Source organism: Siniperca chuatsi, linkage group LG23, assembly GCF_020085105.1.
Source record: "Siniperca chuatsi isolate FFG_IHB_CAS linkage group LG23, ASM2008510v1, whole genome shotgun sequence".
In the NCBI taxonomy this organism is placed as follows: Eukaryota; Metazoa; Chordata; class Actinopteri; order Centrarchiformes; family Sinipercidae; genus Siniperca; species Siniperca chuatsi.
This window is the reverse complement of record NC_058064.1, coordinates 319,281-337,536: the sequence shown is the minus strand read 5'-3', so window position 1 is coordinate 337,536 and position 18,256 is coordinate 319,281. Positions and strand designations below refer to the sequence as shown.

The 18,256-nt window shown below is 41.2% G+C and overlaps 1 protein-coding gene across 1 annotated transcript in view; it reads left to right on the top strand.

Annotated features, from left to right (window-relative positions):
- Positions 1–18,159, top strand: part of stab2 (stabilin 2) — a 40,723-nt gene extending 22,564 nt beyond the window's left edge. Inside the window, exons 40-69 of the mRNA XM_044186589.1 lie at positions 276–333; positions 812–885; positions 2,172–2,297; positions 2,863–2,936; positions 3,053–3,124; positions 3,402–3,521; positions 3,600–3,644; positions 3,713–3,805; positions 5,395–5,550; positions 6,238–6,357; positions 6,629–6,688; positions 7,803–7,979; positions 8,167–8,256; positions 8,340–8,486; positions 8,889–8,948; positions 9,036–9,159; positions 10,061–10,210; positions 10,294–10,398; positions 11,437–11,544; positions 12,121–12,314; positions 12,400–12,541; positions 13,317–13,450; positions 14,384–14,549; positions 15,032–15,138; positions 15,288–15,407; positions 15,490–15,636; positions 16,360–16,470; positions 16,594–16,725; positions 17,076–17,186; positions 17,447–18,159. Coding sequence (XP_044042524.1) covers positions 276–333; positions 812–885; positions 2,172–2,297; positions 2,863–2,936; positions 3,053–3,124; positions 3,402–3,521; positions 3,600–3,644; positions 3,713–3,805; positions 5,395–5,550; positions 6,238–6,357; positions 6,629–6,688; positions 7,803–7,979; positions 8,167–8,256; positions 8,340–8,486; positions 8,889–8,948; positions 9,036–9,159; positions 10,061–10,210; positions 10,294–10,398; positions 11,437–11,544; positions 12,121–12,314; positions 12,400–12,541; positions 13,317–13,450; positions 14,384–14,549; positions 15,032–15,138; positions 15,288–15,407; positions 15,490–15,636; positions 16,360–16,470; positions 16,594–16,725; positions 17,076–17,186; positions 17,447–17,506 — 3,383 coding nt within the window. The 3' untranslated portion in view covers positions 17,507–18,159. The remainder of the gene's footprint in view (positions 1–275; positions 334–811; positions 886–2,171; positions 2,298–2,862; positions 2,937–3,052; positions 3,125–3,401; positions 3,522–3,599; positions 3,645–3,712; positions 3,806–5,394; positions 5,551–6,237; positions 6,358–6,628; positions 6,689–7,802; positions 7,980–8,166; positions 8,257–8,339; positions 8,487–8,888; positions 8,949–9,035; positions 9,160–10,060; positions 10,211–10,293; positions 10,399–11,436; positions 11,545–12,120; positions 12,315–12,399; positions 12,542–13,316; positions 13,451–14,383; positions 14,550–15,031; positions 15,139–15,287; positions 15,408–15,489; positions 15,637–16,359; positions 16,471–16,593; positions 16,726–17,075; positions 17,187–17,446) is intronic.
- The last annotated feature ends 97 nt before the right edge of the window (positions 18,160–18,256 follow it).

Genomic DNA, 18,256 nt, shown 5'->3' with positions numbered 1-18,256 from the left:
TTTTCAACTGTATTTTATTCATAAAATTTTAATTTTATGTCCTAATATTATGACCTTTTTTTGAAAAATTACTTTTTCTTTGTAACTTCTCAACCACTCAAATAGACTTTTTTCTCAAAGTATTATGACTTTTTCACAAAATATTAACTTTTTCTTGTAGTATTACAACTTTATTCTCATAAAATTCTGACGATTTTCTTGTAAATCTTTATAATGAAAATAATAAATATTAATACACCGCACTAACGCTGAGGTTTGTGTCTGTTGTGTTGCAGAAATTGAATCCAAAGCTGATGAACTGTGCGGTTCGGTGAAATGTCACACCAGCGCAAAGTAAGTCAACACAAACTGCCACTGCGGCTCATTGTGCTGCAGCTGGTGAGTTACGGCTCTTTGGATGGAGCCTTCGTTAAGAACCACTTCTGCTGGTCACTGCCTCAGTTACATATTACATAATTACTTATTTGTTGCAAGAAGAAAAACATGCAAGATTCTTCATCCGCAATACATTGAAATCTTTGGTCATATCGATGGTTAAAAAGTGAGAAACGTCAAGTATAACTATCCTAGTTGTATAAAAAAATAACACCCTACTAATGAAATAGTAGGCAATTCTAAACAGACACATACTGTATATAATTTATTTAATTTGTATGATATAATATAAAACAAAAAGGGGAGGGGGCTCTCAGACACATGACTAGCTGCATCGCCCCCTTCAGGATGTTTTTGTTTTTACATATTTCAGACTTCAGACTTGCTGTGAATAAAAATTGGATTCTCTTGTTTTCTGTTTCATCTCGTCTGATAGCTGTGCGGTCAGACCGTCCGGCTCTCAGTGTCTCTGTGCGGCTGGATTTGAAGGAAATGGAACTTTTTGTCAAGGTAACAACAGCATGACAGTCTCAGGTGACCTGAGTTCTTCTCACCTGAACAAACAAACAGAATCAGCGCTTAAATTAACGCGTTCAGAATTATTTGTGTGAAGCACAAAGTTTACTTTGATCTTTTTATGGTGACAATGACGATGATGATGATGATGGTGGTGGTGGTAATGATGATGATGATGATGATGGTGGTGGTAATGATGATGATGATGATGATGGTGGTGGTAATGATGATGATGATGATGGTGGTGGTAATGATGATGATGATGGTGGTGGTAATGATGATGATGATGATGATGGTGGTGGTAATGATGATGATGATGATGGTGGTGGTAATGATGATGATGATGGTGGTGGTAATGATGATGATGATGATGATGATGGTGGTGGTAATGATGATGATGATGATGGTGGTGGTAATGATGATGATGATGATGGTGGTGGTAATGATGATGATGATGGTGGTGGTAATGATGATGATGATGGTGGTGGTAATGATGATGATGATGATGATGGTGGTGGTAATGATGATGAATATGATGGTGGTAATGATGATGATGATGAATATGATGGTGGTAATGATGATGATGATGAATATGATGGTGGTAATGATGATGATGATGATGATGGTGGTGATGATGGTGGTGGTGATGATGATGATGGTGGTGGTGGTGATGATGATGATGGTGGTGGTAATGATGATGATGGCGGTGGTGATGATGATGGCGGTGGTGGTAATGATGATGATGGTGGTGGTGGTGATGATGATGATGGTGGTGGTAATGATGATGATGGCGGTGGTGATGATGATGGCGGTGGTGGTAATGATGATGATGGTGGTGGTAATGATGATGATGATGGTGGTGGTGGTGATGATGATGATGGCGGTGGTGGTAATGATGATGATGATGATGATGATGGTGGTAATGATGATGATGATGATGATGGTGGTAATGATGATGATGATGATGAATATGATGGTGGTGGTAATGATGATGATGATGATGATGGCGGTGGTGGTAATGATGATGATGATGGTGGTAATGATGATGATGATGATGAATATGATGGTGGTGGTAATGATGATGATGATGATGATGGCGGTGGTGGTAATGATGATGATGATGGTGGTAATGATGATGATGATGGTGGTAATGATGATGATGATGGTGGTAATGATGATGATGATGATGATGATGGTGGTGGTAATGATGATGATGATGATGATGGTGGTAATGATGATGATGATGATGATGATGGTGGTAATGATGATGATGTTTGCAGCTAAAGACCCGTGTTTGGTGGATAACGGCGGCTGCAGTCTGTATGCGGTCTGTAAGAGGACTCGACCCGGCCGAAGAGACTGTGTCTGTGACAGCGGTTACTCTGGTGATGGACTCGTGTGTGTCGGTAGGGCCACTGTTTTTATTATTCTTATTTTTCTGTAAAGAATTTTGAATTTCTTCTTAGTTTTCTGAAAATAATTCAGATAATTTCATTTTTTTTAATTAGTGATACAAATTAAAGAGTTTCAAAAATGTTAAAAAATGAAAAATAAATTTAAATTAGACTAATTCATTCAACCAACATTAATTAACATTAACATTTATTCACTATAATACACAAAAGAATTGGCAGGTGCCTCCAAAGTACTACAATCAAATGCAAAAGTTTGGTGAGGGAGCACAAAACTACTGTGAGGTCATGCAAAAGTACTGCAAGAAAACACAGTACTACAAAGTAAAGCAAAATACTACACAATGCAAAAGTACTGCAACACAATGCAGAAGTAGTTGAGGAAAAACTGCCACCATTTTGAACTCCATAAATAATCGAACAGCAGCGTGTTTCAGTTTTTGTGAAATTGAACATATCTGTCAATAGTGAATATGAATCTGACTGTCATGTTGTCAGATAAATCAACAGGTTGTGTGATGTGTTCGAGTGCTGCAGGAGTTTTGTGTTTCCCCTACAGAAATAAATCCCTGTCTGGAAGGAAACGGAGGCTGCCACGACAACGCAGACTGCGTTCATGTCGGACCAAACAAAGTAAAAACTGATTTCACTCTCCGATGTGGAGGTTTTAATATAAGCAGCCGTCTGCTGATGGTGAGACGTTCACTGCTTATTGTTTATTGATGTAATTGTCTTTAACTCGTCTGCAGACTTCCTGTGTCTGCACTGAAGGTTACTCAGGTGACGGACAGAACTGCAAGATGATCAACTTGTGTCAAAAGGTGAGTTTGTTATTTTGATTTTAATGATCAGTAATTATAACACCAGCCTCGAATGTCGTGATCATTTCTGATAAATGAGTAATCAGGATTATAAATGAGGGCTTAGTTGTGACATTTTTCTTTTTTTAAAGGTGACTTTTTATAATCTCAAATTAGAATCCAAATTCAAACCACATTTATAATTTTGGTCAGAAAATCACAGTTAAATCTTTTCCTCAGATGGTTGTCCTCAGTAACATGTTCCTATCATTAACCTGCATGCTGCTGATGTTTCCAGAAAAACGGCGGCTGTAACGAGTACGCCAGGTGTAACACGACGGGTCCGGGTGTTCGTACCTGCACGTGTGTCGGTAGCTACGTAGGAGACGGCCTCACCTGCAGAGGCACCGTGGGGAAGGTGAGCAGCTGAAACCCTCCCACAGTAAAGATCATATAATAACTGCAGGACTTCAAACTAACTGCTGACTCTCTGCAGGAAATCCTGAAGAGGAGGCTGAGAGACTTTTACTTCGGGCTGATGGTGAGTGGCGTTTCATCTGTCGCCTCCTGCAGGCAAAAACAAATGAACTGAAGTAACTCTGGTTTCAGGTGGTGGACATTTCTCTGAAGGGTCGCGGCCCGTTCACCGTCTTCGCTCCGAATGCCGATGCCTTCGCAGCAGACAGAAATGGCACCAACAAGGTGACAGATTCAGTCTCTTGATTCAGGGTCAAATGTTTTCCCTTGTGATTCTTCTGAACAAACTTACTTTACTTATTTAAATGTTTAGCACGTTAGCAGCGTGGCTCTATGGATGTTAATGTCCCAGTAACTGATGGATGGAAGTTTGAATTAGTGAAAACAACTTATCGCACTAATTTGCCTCCAGGCTGCTGTTTTCTGTTCAAATCATGTCGGTGTCAACTACTGTTGGTAAAATCATATAGCTCCTGGGATCCAGCAAACGCCACCACTAGTTTGTCTTCCATATTTGTTATTTCCAAGCAACTGTAAACTTTGTCGTCACCACTACAGTCCGATTGGACAATGGGGAAAAAACGCAAATGAGGGCGGGCGTTTTTTCAACCCGAGGCGTTCAGAGCGCTGCTGCAAAAACGCGAACATGAGGTGCCTGGGGCTCATTAGCAGCGTGCAGAACATGTACTGCCTACAGAAAACAGCACAACTGGGAAAAGACGACTCTCACTGCAAAAACTGTGCTCTGTCTGATTGGGGCATTAAGAGGGAGAGGACATGTGATTAGCTGAAAGGTGAGAGGCCAGTGACATCACACTGTCGTGAAAAGTGTCGTATGAAATAAAATCTGACATTATTAAATAAAAACAGTCCTTTGAAAAAAGGACATTTTTAAATAAAACATCACTTATGAAATAAAAATGAACTCCTATAAAACTCTTATGAAAATATGAATAGGGAATCACATTTTATAATGATGAGTTGAGTATTGATAATTTCCTTCAACTAATTCATGTGACTTTATTTCATAATTATTTATTTATTTATGTAATACTTAATGCTTTGGGGTTCCATGCCCCTCAGAATGAATTGTAATAACTTTGATTTGTATGTTCAGCACTGCTCAGCTTTGTATAGCAGTGCAATTGATTTTGATATTTCTGATTTCACGTTAAAGTAATTCTTATTTTAACATCTATGTTAATTACATGATTTACAAAGATTCTAAACTTAGTTTTACTTAAATTTAAGGACAACTTATTGTACATCAAACTATTTCTTTAATAACTGTAATGTATTGTTAAACATCACTCAGAACGTCATTCACATTTTCCCAGAATAAAAAACACTGAGTCATCTGCATATTGTTTTAAAAAGCTGAAGTTTACTGAGTGAACACCAACATTAACTAGACATCTACAGTCATGCTAGCAGCTCTGTGAAGCTGTTTTTAGGCACAGCTAAATGCTAACATCAGCATGCTAACATGCTCACACAACATGACAATGCTTGCATGCTGATGTTTAGCAGGTATAATGTTTACCATGTTCACTATCTTAGTTTAGCGTGTTAGCATGCTAACACCAAAGTTATCACAGTTCATCCTGATGGGAACATGAATGATGAAGAACATTTCATCACAATCCATCCAATAGTTGTTGACACATTTCAGTCTGACAGACCATTGAGCCACGATGCTAACGTGGCTAAAAACTGTTGTGTGATTCTGGTCACACCTGTTAGCTATAAGCATCACACCTGCTTGTCTTGTTGTATCTGATGTCCTACTTATTTTTGTATTTTTATCTTTTTAGATGAAATTGTTGATGTCGGACAAATATAAAGAACAATTCGCCGCCGTAATGCGCAGCCACATCGTCATGTGTCACACTCTGCTGCCCGCTGACCTGAGCCGACCCCGAAACTTGACGTCTCTGTCTGGGCTCGTCCTGACCACCAGGTCCACCCAGGTGACCTATCTTAGAGCAGAATCAGAGTCTAGGTTCATTTCAAGACTGTAGCTAACATTAAAGGTGCTATTGATAACACTGATAACCATTCAGTCCAGTTGTTCCCAGTTTGTTGTACAACCTGCATATTTCCTGGTCGAGTGGAATGAGACTCAGAGTCATATCAAGTGATGAATCTTTTCTGACAGAGTAATGAATTCATTTAGCAACATGTAGCTATACATTAGCTATAGATTTAGGTGACTTTGTGCGGTGGTGTTTCATGTAACGTTATCTATGGTAATCTGAGGATACGGCTAGCTAGCTTTAGCTAACCCTTTTCCCATCATTTAATAATTATAGGGGCCCTATATTGCAACACTTACCGTAAAATGACATTTCAGTCATTCTTACACTATAAGACATAAAATAACTGTTGCTCTTTTTTTCTGTGTGAGAATCAGATTTGGTTATTGGCCCATATTTTATTTTATTTTAGATAAGTGACTCAGTGAAGCTCTCTGGATATTTTTGTGGCTGGTCTCTCTGTCCGATGTAATCTAGATTTCTGTAAAATAAAGTTAAATTCATCTTTACTTAATATGTAATCTGGACTTGGAGATGGAGAAATTGAAGATGTCTAAGGCATAATAATAATGTCTTTTGGTTGGTAATGATTAATAATGTTTGTATGCTGGATATTTTCAGGGCAACATCTTCATCAACCAAGCTAATGTGATGTACAGCGACGACGTCAGCATTAACGGGATCTTTCATGAAATCAACAAAATTCAGTTTCTTCCTAAAGAAAATAAGCCAGAGGTTCCTGTAAGTGCACAACACAGCTGCAAATGAATCTATTGATTAGTTTCTGATTAATCCATTAATAAAGTAATGTAAGGAAATGCCGTCTGTAGTTCCCAGAGGCCAAAGTGTTGTCTTCAAACTGTTATTTAGTCTGACCAACAGTTTGAGACTTTTACTGGAGAAATGACGGGATTAATTAATTGTTTCAATGATCAATTTATTTTCAATAAGTCCACTAATCAATCAATTGTCTATCTCCTTCTTATGAATATTTTTCTGCTGGATTTATCAGCTGAACCTGACTGATGTGGCTGAACGTCATGGTTATAAAACCTTCTACAAACTGCTCGAGGTAAGACATTAAAAACATTTAAAAAAGAGGAAGAAGCCTGTCAAGGTTCATGGAGGGCATGTTTTAGTAATTCGTTCCTCAAATAACTTCATTTATTCTCTCAAATTAATAGCATTCAGTTATCACTTTCCTTTTGTAAAACACTCCCCATGTGAAGTTTATTTACATATCTCAAAATCACACGTTTGTCTCTGAGGACTTTACAATCTGTGGAGCAAACCAGTCCCTTTATCCTCAGACCTTCGGTTTAGATAAGGAGAAACTCAACAGAACAAGAAGCAGAAAAAGAAACAGGAAGAACAGAGGAGGGATCTCTCTTCCTGGACGGGCAGACGTGTAATAATAAAATAATAAATAATTTTCCACCACTTATCTCAGTAGCAGTAGGCTAAGAAAGGTAGCCCAGAAATCCTTCTCCTTTGTCACTTCCTCCACCTGGAGGATCGCAAGGAGTTCCCAGGCCTCCACACTGGAGGATTTGAATGTGGCCCACATGGATTCCACATCCCTATCGTCCCTGAGAGTGGAAGACCTTGCAGACAGCGACCAGAAGTTCCCACTTCACCCTCACTCCACGTTTGGGTTTACCAGGTCTGTCCGGCAGCCTCGCCCACCACCTGATCCACATCACCACCAGCTGACAGCCTTGGTTTTGTCTTTACACGAGTGTCCCAGACATACGGCTGCAGATCCCATGACACAACTGTAAAGGTGGTCATTGATCTTTGGCCTCAAGTGTTCAGGTAGCAGCTACCTTCTGAACCACCTTATGCTCGAACATGGTGTTCGTTATTGACAATCCATGACCATCAGAAAAGTCCAGTAACAGAGCACAACTCGGGTTCAGCGGGTCACAAATGCAAAAATGTAATTCAGAGGCCTGTTTCATCAAATTTGCAACATTCGAGCTGCAATTTGCAATATGAAATTATTTCTTTTTGCTTAAATTTTTGGACACCATTTGCGATCTGTGTGTAAGCAGTTCTCGCAAATTGCTTTTGTGCAACGAGCCCCAGGAGCAACTATCATATGTTTAAGGGTATGAATTACTGAATTGAGGGAATTAAATGCGTATTTTATTCACACAGTGATGATCCATGTATGTATGTTTCAGGACACGGGTGTGATGAACCTGGTGAATGATGGGATGTACCAGCCGGTGACGGTCTTCCTGCCCTCAGATGGCGTCATGGCATCTCTGCCGCAGGAGCAGAAGGACTTCCTGTTCCACCAAGACAACCGACCACAGCTGGTGGAGTACCTCAAGTACCACATCCTGCAGGCCCAGAAGGTGAGGAAGATGAAAATAATGACAATAATAAACTTTATTTAAAGAGTACTTTTCTAAACAGATGAGAGTTGTGGTTTGTGTCTCAGTGCTCAGCCACCAGGGGGAACTCTTTACATTCATGAAGTTTAAAGTTTTGGTGTTTTGTTTAGCTTCTTTTTCTCCTCAAACTTTCTTTCTCCACGCTCAGGTTTACGCTGAGGGTTTGATCTATCTGCAAGCAGCTCGGACTCTGCAGGGTTCACCGCTCTCGTTCACCTGTGGAGGAACAGACGACATCGTAAGTACAACAGAAACAGATTAAAAAAACAGAAAGAGCTGACAGTGGGCACTTGATGATCCAGTTGTTTCTTCTTTAAACAGGGAGAAATCTTTGTTAATGATGAAAAGTGTCGGATTGTTCAGAGACACCTCGTCTTTAACAGTGGGATCGCCTACGGGATCGACTGCCTGCTGACTCCACCCAGCCTCGGAGGACGCTGTGACGAACAGACGACCTTTGACCTTCAGGTAAATCATCACTTCACTGACTGTTTGCTAAGCCCCACATTCCCTAAACTCGTAACACACCCAAAGACTAGCTGAAACCTACAATGACTGGACAAACCAAACATAACATCTGTTTCCACCAACATTTTATTCGTCTTGACAGTCAGAAAGGAGCAAAACACAGAGACAGCAGACGGGTGATAGGTAGACTATGATCATAGTATCATCTCTGCACAGCTGCCAAAATACCTCAAGATTACAAGAACATTTGTAATGTGTGTGACAAACACACAGTTTAATCTGTTATTTACTCTCTGTTCTGTGTTTTTTTTGTTTTGGAGACTTTGTTTACAGAGTATCTCTGATTGGACAATCACAACAGGTCTGACATTTCTGTTGTTTCTTCTTCTTCTTCTGTGGTAGATGAGCTGTGGACTGTGCACCTCCTTAGCTTCTCGCTGTCCCAGAGGGTCCAAACTGAAGGTCTGAGTCGTCATCTGTCAGCAAACATACCGAATCTGGCAGAAACCTGTTTATGTCTCTGATTCCTTCTCTTTGTTTTGTCTTCAGGAGGTTCAGAAGTGTGATCTTCCCACCGTCTACGTCACTAAAAACTCCGGCTGTAGCAGGATCTGCACCGTCAACTTCTGGCAGCCAAAGTGTTGTCATGGTTACTATGGACGAGACTGTCTGGGTGAGACGACACCGTCAACTACATATAAACCAACTTATAGAAACATTGTCACCACATTTAACAACAGCTGAGACCCATTTCATTAAAAAAGAGCCTTGTCTGTGGAAGCTCATTCCCGCCAGGAAAACAGGAAATAGATGAAAAGTCAGGAATAACGCAAATAAAAACTTAAAAAAGAAAGTGAACATGTCGACTCACTATGTCTAAATTATGTCTTAGTATCTTATCATTTTTATTTACTTATTTATGAGATAGTACTGTAATTCAAAATTCTTATATGTCAAAATTGAAATTTGATACTTCATAATTATAACTTAGTAATACAATTTTGACTGAAAAGCTATTTCGACTCACTATCTCATAATTTTAATTATAAACGTTCTAGTTTTTTCTTATTATCAAAGTTATGTTTATGATTTAAAAAGTTGTAGTTTTGACTTACCATCTCCCAGTTTCACACTTTTGATTATATTATTTTGTTTATTTGATTCAGTAAATCAAAATTTGGATTTACCGTAAATATTTTTATTGTTCTGAATCTTTCATCATGTTTTTCTCTCTTTTTTTTTGGCACAAATGGGCTTCCATACATGTTTGAACAAACTGCTTTCCCATGTGTGTAAATATAATAAATATGTATTTGAGTATTTTTGAAAATGTTCTCATTGTTTTAAAAACATAAATATTTAGAATTTACTTTGTAAAAAGGAAAAACAGTTTGTGTAACTAAAGATTTCTGCATCTGTGATTTAAAAATGTCATTTATGTGACATTTTGACATCATCATCATCATCATCATGAATATATTAATGAGCACATGACATCATTAACGAACATGTATTGTCTCCCTGATCAGCTGTTTATTGATCTGATGATGTTTCGCTCTCTCCTCTCTGTCCAGTCTGTCCCGGCGGAGTCGGCTCTCCCTGCGGTAACCGTGGTAAATGTGACGACGGTCACCTTGGTAACGGTACCTGCACCTGTGACTCAGGTTTCAGGGGCGTGGCCTGTGAGCTGTGCAGTGATGGATTCTACGGAGCCACCTGTAAAGGTGAGCACCAGCCAGACGGTTTCCTGTTTGATGTCGACAGGTTTTATAATCCTGACGGTTTCTTTTCTTCGCCTGGTTCTCAGCCTGTAACTGTTCAGAACACGGGTCATGTGACGATGGACGAAAAGCTACAGGTGCGTGTTTCTGTGAGGCCGGCTGGACCGGAGAACGCTGTGAGACCCCGCAGGGTGAGTTCAAGAGGACTTGGTTCTTCTTTTGATGGGAGGAGGCTGTGTCCACTAATGACAGGGTTGGTGGTTCGATTCCCGGCGCCTCCGGTCTACATGCTGAAGTGTCTTTGAGCAAAATACTGAACCCCAAACTGCTCCTGACGGTCAGACCAGCAGCTTGTATGGTAGCATCAGCGTGTGTGAATGCGTGCTTTGGATATTATCGTCCATCATTTAGATGCGTACGATCAGATCAAATAAACTTTATTGATCTCATGCAGCTAAGTGAAGCAGCGGTACAACAACAGTAAGTTAGTTAAAAAGAGCAAAATGGCCGAACAGTCAAAAGGTCCAACAGATGAACAAACTGACATCACAAAGCTTCAGCAGCAAGAGAAATTAAACCTGCTGAACTGAACCAGAAGCTGCTTCCTGCTTCCTCTCACGTCCTGTAACGTGTGGCATTTGATCCAGCCCAGCGGTCAGCAGGATGAAAACAGGGTAAAACATGAAGATTACATGTGAGCAGACATCAGTCGCTAAAATAACGTTTATAACTATAATTTAACAGCTGTGTGTCTAGACTGTAACAGTCGCATGCAGCCAGTGAAACTAACAACTTCAAAGAATAACGTTGCATATTAGATTAAATGTGTGTGCAGTGAAATGCAGCGCTTTGTACAATAAATGATAATAATGAGAATAAGATTGAAAATAAGAATTAGAAAAAGAAATATAAAGGATAAAAATTCAAAGATGAAGAATTATAAATAAATGTGACGTATTAAAGTGTATATTGTTGTGTGGAGGCGGACTGGGCAGTTCTGTAGTATATACAAATGTAAACGCGTTACAGTTGTAAAATGTATGTTCAGTAGTTTGTAACAAGAGAAATGAGATGAAATTAGATTCACTTTATTGTTGCTTCTCCACGTCATCGTTTCTGCGCGTCCTCGAGGAAACGGCGAGCACGTCTGGAACACCTGGCTGCGAACGCGTCGTTTATCCAGCCGGAGTCCGTTCGCCGCGCTGACAGTGTCTCTGTGTGTCCTCCAGCTGAAGTCTCTGAGTGTTCTCCGTCCTGTTCTCCAAAAGCCGTCTGTCAGGACAACAACACCTGTGTGTGTCGGCCATTTTATGAGGGAGACGGATTCACCTGTACAGGTAAATACACAGCTTTTGCTCTAGACCAGAGGTTTTCAAACTGTGACGCGCCTCCCCAGTTGAAGGGGGTGGGGGGTGAGACAAAGACACTGTGTGAGGACACTGTCTCTTTCTCTCTCTGCCTGTCTGTCTCTCTGTCTGTCTCTCTGCCTGCCTGTCTGTCTCTCTGCCTGTCTCTCTGCCTGTCTCTCTGTCTCTCTGCCTGTCTCTCTGCCTGTCTCTCTGCCTGCCTGTCTGTCTCTCTGTCTCTCTGTCTGTCTCTCTGCCTGTCTCTCTGCCTGTCTCTCTGCCTGCCTGTCTGTCTCTCTGTCTCTCTGTCTCTCTGTCTGTCTCTCTGTCTGTCTCTCTGTCTCTCTGCCTGTCTCTCTGCCTGCCTGTCTGTCTCTCTGCCTGTCTCTCTGCCTGTCTCTCTGTCTCTCTGTCTGTCTCTCTGCCTGTCTCTCTGCCTGCCTGTCTGTCTCTCTGTCTCTCTGTCTGTCTCTCTGTCTGTCTCTCTGCCTGCCTGCCCGTCTCTCTGTCTCTCTGCCTGCCTGTCTGTCTCTCTGTCTGTCTCTCTGCCTGTCTCTCTGCCTGTAGTGGTGGACATGTGTCAGATCTGGAACGGTGGTTGTGCTAAAGGAGCCAGGTGTTCTCAGAAAGGAGAAAAGGTGAGCTGCACCTGTCCTAAAGGTCACTCTGGAGACGGCTTCGCCTGTCAGCCCATCGACCCCTGCGTCTCCGGAGAGAACGGCGGCTGCCACGAACACGCCACCTGCACCATGACGGGTCCGGTGAGGACAACACGTGCATTATCTGAGTAGTTTAGACGATCCCGTCTGTTGGTCGCAGTGACATGTAACCTGCTTGTGTGAACAGGGGAAGAAGAAGTGCAGCTGTAAGGACAACTACATCGGAGACGGCGTCACCTGCGACGTCAAACAGCTGCCACTCAGCCGCTGTCTCCAGGACAACGGACAGTGTCATCAAGACGCCAAATGTACCGACCTCCACTTCGAAGGTACCTGGATAAAACATCAAAGCTGATCAATGTTTTGCTTAAATCTCATTGGACATCGACCCACGTCTGGCATGATGTCATCATGATGTGAACCTGTTAGCTTAACATACACCATGTGGCCAAAAGTATGTGGACAGTCACCCTTTAGAAACAGATGATAAACTGTTTAATGCTCTACAGATCACTTTCATCACATTAATAAGAACAGCGTTTGGGCTGCCAGGTTGCTGAAAGTCTTCCTGGCTGTTGGGCCGATAATAAAGTTATTAATCTGATTAGCCATCAAGCAGACACTTATGAATGTTAATAAAATGATTAGTTTTACACTTTCTAATAGGCCGTCTGCAAACGTTAGTAAGTTATCTATTTATTATAAATGTTAAATCATTAATAAATGATTCTTAGCAATTCATCAAGTCTGCACTTGTAAATGTTAATAAGTTGTTTTAATAAATTAATTTAGGTTCAGATGTTTTTCATGTGACAAAGCAAGTATCCAATCAAAAGTTTCTCTTATTAATGGCTTATAATGGATTAGTAATTATTTATTAACCTTTAATAAAACAGTTACTTCCAACTTAAAACACCCTTTACAAAGAGTGAGTTATTAGAAAGTGGAACCTTACCAAAAATATTGATTAGAGCAGCTTTAATAAACTAGAACTTCTACCTGCTGATATCAACAGTCCCAAATATCACAACAACAGTAACACAAACAATACATCGGTGTAACGTGAGTGTGTTATTGTGTGTGTGTGTGTGTGTGTGTGTGTAGACACGAAGCTCGGTGTGTTTCACTATCGTTCAGATAAAGGTCAGTACAAGCTGAACTACACTGCAGCCCAACAGGCCTGCGCTGCAGACGGAGGTCGCCTGGCTACGTATACTCAGCTGTCCTACGCTCAGCAGGTCAGTGAACACAACACAGATCATAACAGACAGATTTATGTTTGTTTCAGTTGTCTGTGACGAGTTCTCACAAAGTGTGACCTGTAGTGTTTTGTGTCTTATGTGTGTGTCAAAGCCTGATATTAAAACTATTATTAAACTGTTAAAACACATCAGCGAGCCGCTCTGCTGCACTGGGCGACATGTTCCTTCATCACCATGAACACACACACTGTAGTTTATTCTGCCTCCGCCCCACACACACCGTCCTGCTGCCCCAAACACTCACTACAGCACCACATGTGGATTCATCCGCCGCTGGAAATAGTCCCCAACAGATGCACTGTTTCCTCCTGTTGGTCTGATAAAAATCAGAATCAGAATCAGAAATACTTTATTGATCCCCGAGGGGAAACTCGTTTGTTACAGCTGCTCGTTGTCACGTCAAACAAGACGACGAGACGGAGCAAAGGCAACAGGCAGCATGCATGTTGGCGCATGCGCACTACAGCGAGCAGCTGTTTGAGGAAATTACTGAGCCTTTTTAAACATGAAACTATCTGTGAGGTGTTTTTAAAGATTTACGTCTTCGGCAGGAACCAATGGGCTCGGAGCTGAGAGCCGCAGACAGGAAGTCAGACAGTATTAAGAGACGGACTGACATGATGTTGGTTTGGTTCTAAACATGAGATTTGATGATGATAAGAAAAATATATAATAATGCCAGACTGATCCTTTAAATAGGTCGATATGATGACAAATAGTTAATATTATATTATTGCTGTCTGCTGGTCCTGTTGGTCTCGGTTTAAACCTGCTGTCTGCTGGTCCTGTTGGTCTCGGTTTAAACCTGCTGTCTGCTGGTCCTGTTGGTCTCGGTTTAAACCTGCTGTCTGCTGGTCCTGTTGGTCTCGGTTTAAACCTGCTGTCTGCTGGTCCTGTTGGTCTCTCTAGGGCGGGTTGAACATGTGTGCTGCCGGCTGGTTGGACCAGGCCCGGGTGGCGTACCCCACCACCTATTCCAACCCCCTCTGTGGCTTCGGACACGTGGGCATCGTGGACTACGGCACCCGCAAAAACCTGAGCGAGACCTGGGACGCCTTCTGCTACCGGATGAAGGGTGAGAGAGGAAGAGGAGGGACGATAGTGTAGAGTGAAGGAAGGTTACTGAATTAGAAAAAGTTCAACTTGAAGGACACTCCACACCTGACGACTTTATGAAATATAGAAAATGATTTTCACTCACTGGTCAACATATCTGAGCTTTATTAACTTGCTGCACATCAGCAAGATACAGTTCATCATTTCTATCGATGTGTCGATGATAAAGTGATGTTTACTATAAAGGGACAACTAACAAATCTGATGTCTTCTAATTATTTTGATGTTTAGTTTTCTTTATTTTATTATTATTTTTACAAACAAAAGTTTTTTATTTGTAGATTTATCTTTGAACTTCACATAAACTATATAACTTGTTTTTCTTATCAAATGACGCCATAATCCAATTTCTGTCTTGTTGATCATTGGATCAGACGTGTGATTCTGATGTATTGATCATCAATAATCAGCAGATATTAGTGAATCTGTTGTTTGTTTCAGAGGTGAAGTGTGAGTGTAAACCCGGTTACGTTGGAGACGGTTTCAGCTGTACAGGAAACCTGCTGCAGGTCCTCGAATCCACATCGACCTTCTCCAGCTTCCTCACAGTGAGTCTGACGTTTGTTTTCTGCCGAGTCACACAAATCACGTATGAGGTCATGCTGAGACCTTCTGTCATCAGGTGTTGCTGCCATGAAACCTTCGGCCACTTATTAATCTTCAGTTACGACGTACATATGTTATTTGTCTTCTGCAGCAAATCCTGAACTACTCTCAGGCGTCAGAGTCAGGGAAGCAGTTTGTGAAGCGTCTCAGTAACCCGACGGTTCAGTCAACGCTGTTTGTCCCAGACAACAGCGGCCTGCCCGACAACCAGGTGCGTCACACAGAAAGATCTCACAACAGGCACTATACCTCTACCTGTTAATGTGTCCTCACCTGTCCATGTGTCCCTGCAGACTCTGTCTCAGCGGGACATTGAGATCCACCTGTCGGAGGGTCAGGCTCTTCCTCTCAGCCAGCTGAAGAACGGCAGTCGGATCAGAACTCGTGTCGGCAGTCTGACCGTCCTCGGAGTCGCTGACCTGCTCAACCCCTCAGCGCTGGTCAGATGTATTACTGCTACTGTACACTAGGGGGCGTCACTGTCCCTCCCTCACAACAACCGCTTCAGTCAGGAATTATAAATATCTGATCAAGAAAGCAAAACCAAACAATCAACTTTCAGGACTTGACAGTTTTTTAAACTCACTTTAATTTGTAGTCAAATATTATTTAAGTTTGTTGCATGTAAGAAATCTCTTACTTCATCCCAATCTGGTGACTTTTGTTTACAATAACTGTTGATGATTACTGAAATTTTACTCATGCGTGTCAGTGCACAGGTCAGAGGTCAAGTACAAGAGGCAAAGATTTTAATTACTGAAGTGACACTGATCCAGTCTGTCCAACATTCTTAGTAAAAACTAGTTTACATTTGACTGATCACCAGGTTTGCGTTTGTCAACCATCATCTGAAGCCAGAAAATGCTCCTTTGAGCAAAGAGGCTGCAGCCTAGATTCAGCTAAGGCAGTACAGGCAAACAGAAACCACAACAGCTGACCGTGATCCAGTCAATCAAAGCAGACACGCACAAAACATAGTTCACTTTACTGAATGCGTTCTCACTGCAACAGTGATTCTAGAAATCTCTACTGTGAAAGGAAAATAGTGGCAAAGTTCACGTGTAAGAAATTACAGATATTTGAATGGAGTTCTGTGGAGTTCAGTTCCTTCTGTAGTTGATGGTTTTAACATGTAGATTCACAGAGATTCTTTTTCTCCTCAGTCATCCTGTTACATCAACGATCGCTTCGTCACTGAATCGGACATCCTGGCCTCAAACGGGATCATACATGTTCTCCAGGGACCACTGAAAGCCCCGCCTCCTCGCCAAGAGGTGAGTGATGTCATAACGACACAGTATTTTCTCATTTTTGACAAAGAATAACAATAATAATGATAACTGCTAAAACTGGTATTGTGTTTCCATATCTGACCTTTGACCTTGTGATTGGTTCAGATGCATGTGGCACATAAGGCAGGGATGGGAGTTGGAGCGGTGCTGCTGACTGTTCTGGTGGCAGGAGTCGTCTTTGTTGGATATCACTTTTACACCCACCACACTAAACCCTTCCAGTTCCACTACTTCAAGGTCAGAGTGGTGGTTTTTAGTTGGTCTGTCAGTCTAGTGCTTTGGTGAAATATCTATTTCAGTTTTTCTACAGTGTGCAGTTGAGACGTAGCTGAGCTGCTCCCCCGAGGATGAACAGTAAAAAACCAATACTTTTATTAGTATAACCCACTTGTTAGTATTATACTAACAAAGGTGTTATACTAAGTAAAACATTGGTGTTAGTAAAACACATTAATAAGTAGTAGTATAATACATGTATTATTATTGTATTTGTATAACATTTATTAGAATAATACCGTTCTTATAGTTATTGTAGACATTTGTTAATATTAGTGTAAGCGTAACCTTTGCCCTGGTCGCTCCGACAGGAGGACGAGGGGGAGGAAGAAGCTCCACCTGCAGACTGCAGTCGTAGCATCTGTAACCCGGTTTATGAAGCAGCTCCAGAACCTGCTGAGTCCAACGCATCTGATGTCACAGTGAGTCAGCGTTTCATTATAACAGACCCTCAGTAAACACAGCAATCAGTTAATACGATCATTTAGATCTAAATCTAACTGCTTCCAGTTTCTTACATGATTAGCTTGTTTTCAAATTGTTTTGTAGACTGATTGAAAAAATGATTAATAGATTAATAAGACACAGCTGTAGTTTCAAGCCTGATAACTGTTGAAAATATGCAGCAAGAACAATATGACAGAGTGAAGCAGTACAGTAGTGTTAACTGCAGATTTTGCAGGCGGAGGACAAACACGAGGTGGTGAACGGGGGATCGTACGACCTGCTGCAGGACAGCTGAGAGACAAACTGCTGCTGCTCACTGCTGGACTGGAACCCTCATCACTGTTTTTATACCAGCTTCAAACAGTGTTTCATCACAGACTGAGTTTTATTTTCTGCACTGATAAAAGCCGGCCTGTCCTGTCTCAGGTTTGTCTTTCTAAGAACTGAACTGCGTTGCCTCCCAAAACCAGACAGTTGATGGAGGATTCTCAGCCCTCACAGAAAACCAACACTAATGATGTGTTCAGGTGCTCCAAGTCAACTTCTAAAATCTGACATCTCCAGAAGTTGCTCTGTATTAGCTGACAAAGTGTTTAAATCCCACTAGTGAAGTCTGGCAACTTCAGTGATACCAGGTTTTACAAACTGATGTTTCACTCCAGGACATGAATGGACAACTGGCAAACTCAAGTCATTTCACCCCGAGTACAAAAAAAGCTTCTTTCTTCCCCCTAGTGGCAGTCTTAAAACTCCATTCAGTTTGGTATGTTTGACTTTCGGTGTTAATTAATAAAAACATCCCTGCAGTTTTAACTAGATTTGTTGTCATAACAGTTGCAATTTTTTAATTTTAAACTTTGAACTGCAGATAATGTAAAACAAAATAAAGTGAAGAATCTTGTAAAAGTGTGAAGTTAAATGTTGATTAAAACATCAAAGAGTGTTTAAGATTTGTGTTGTTTCTCATCAAAGGCAACAAAGACTCAAAACTAAGTGTAATTTTAAGTAACATTCATCAAGTGTTTCATGTTTAAAACACAAACTC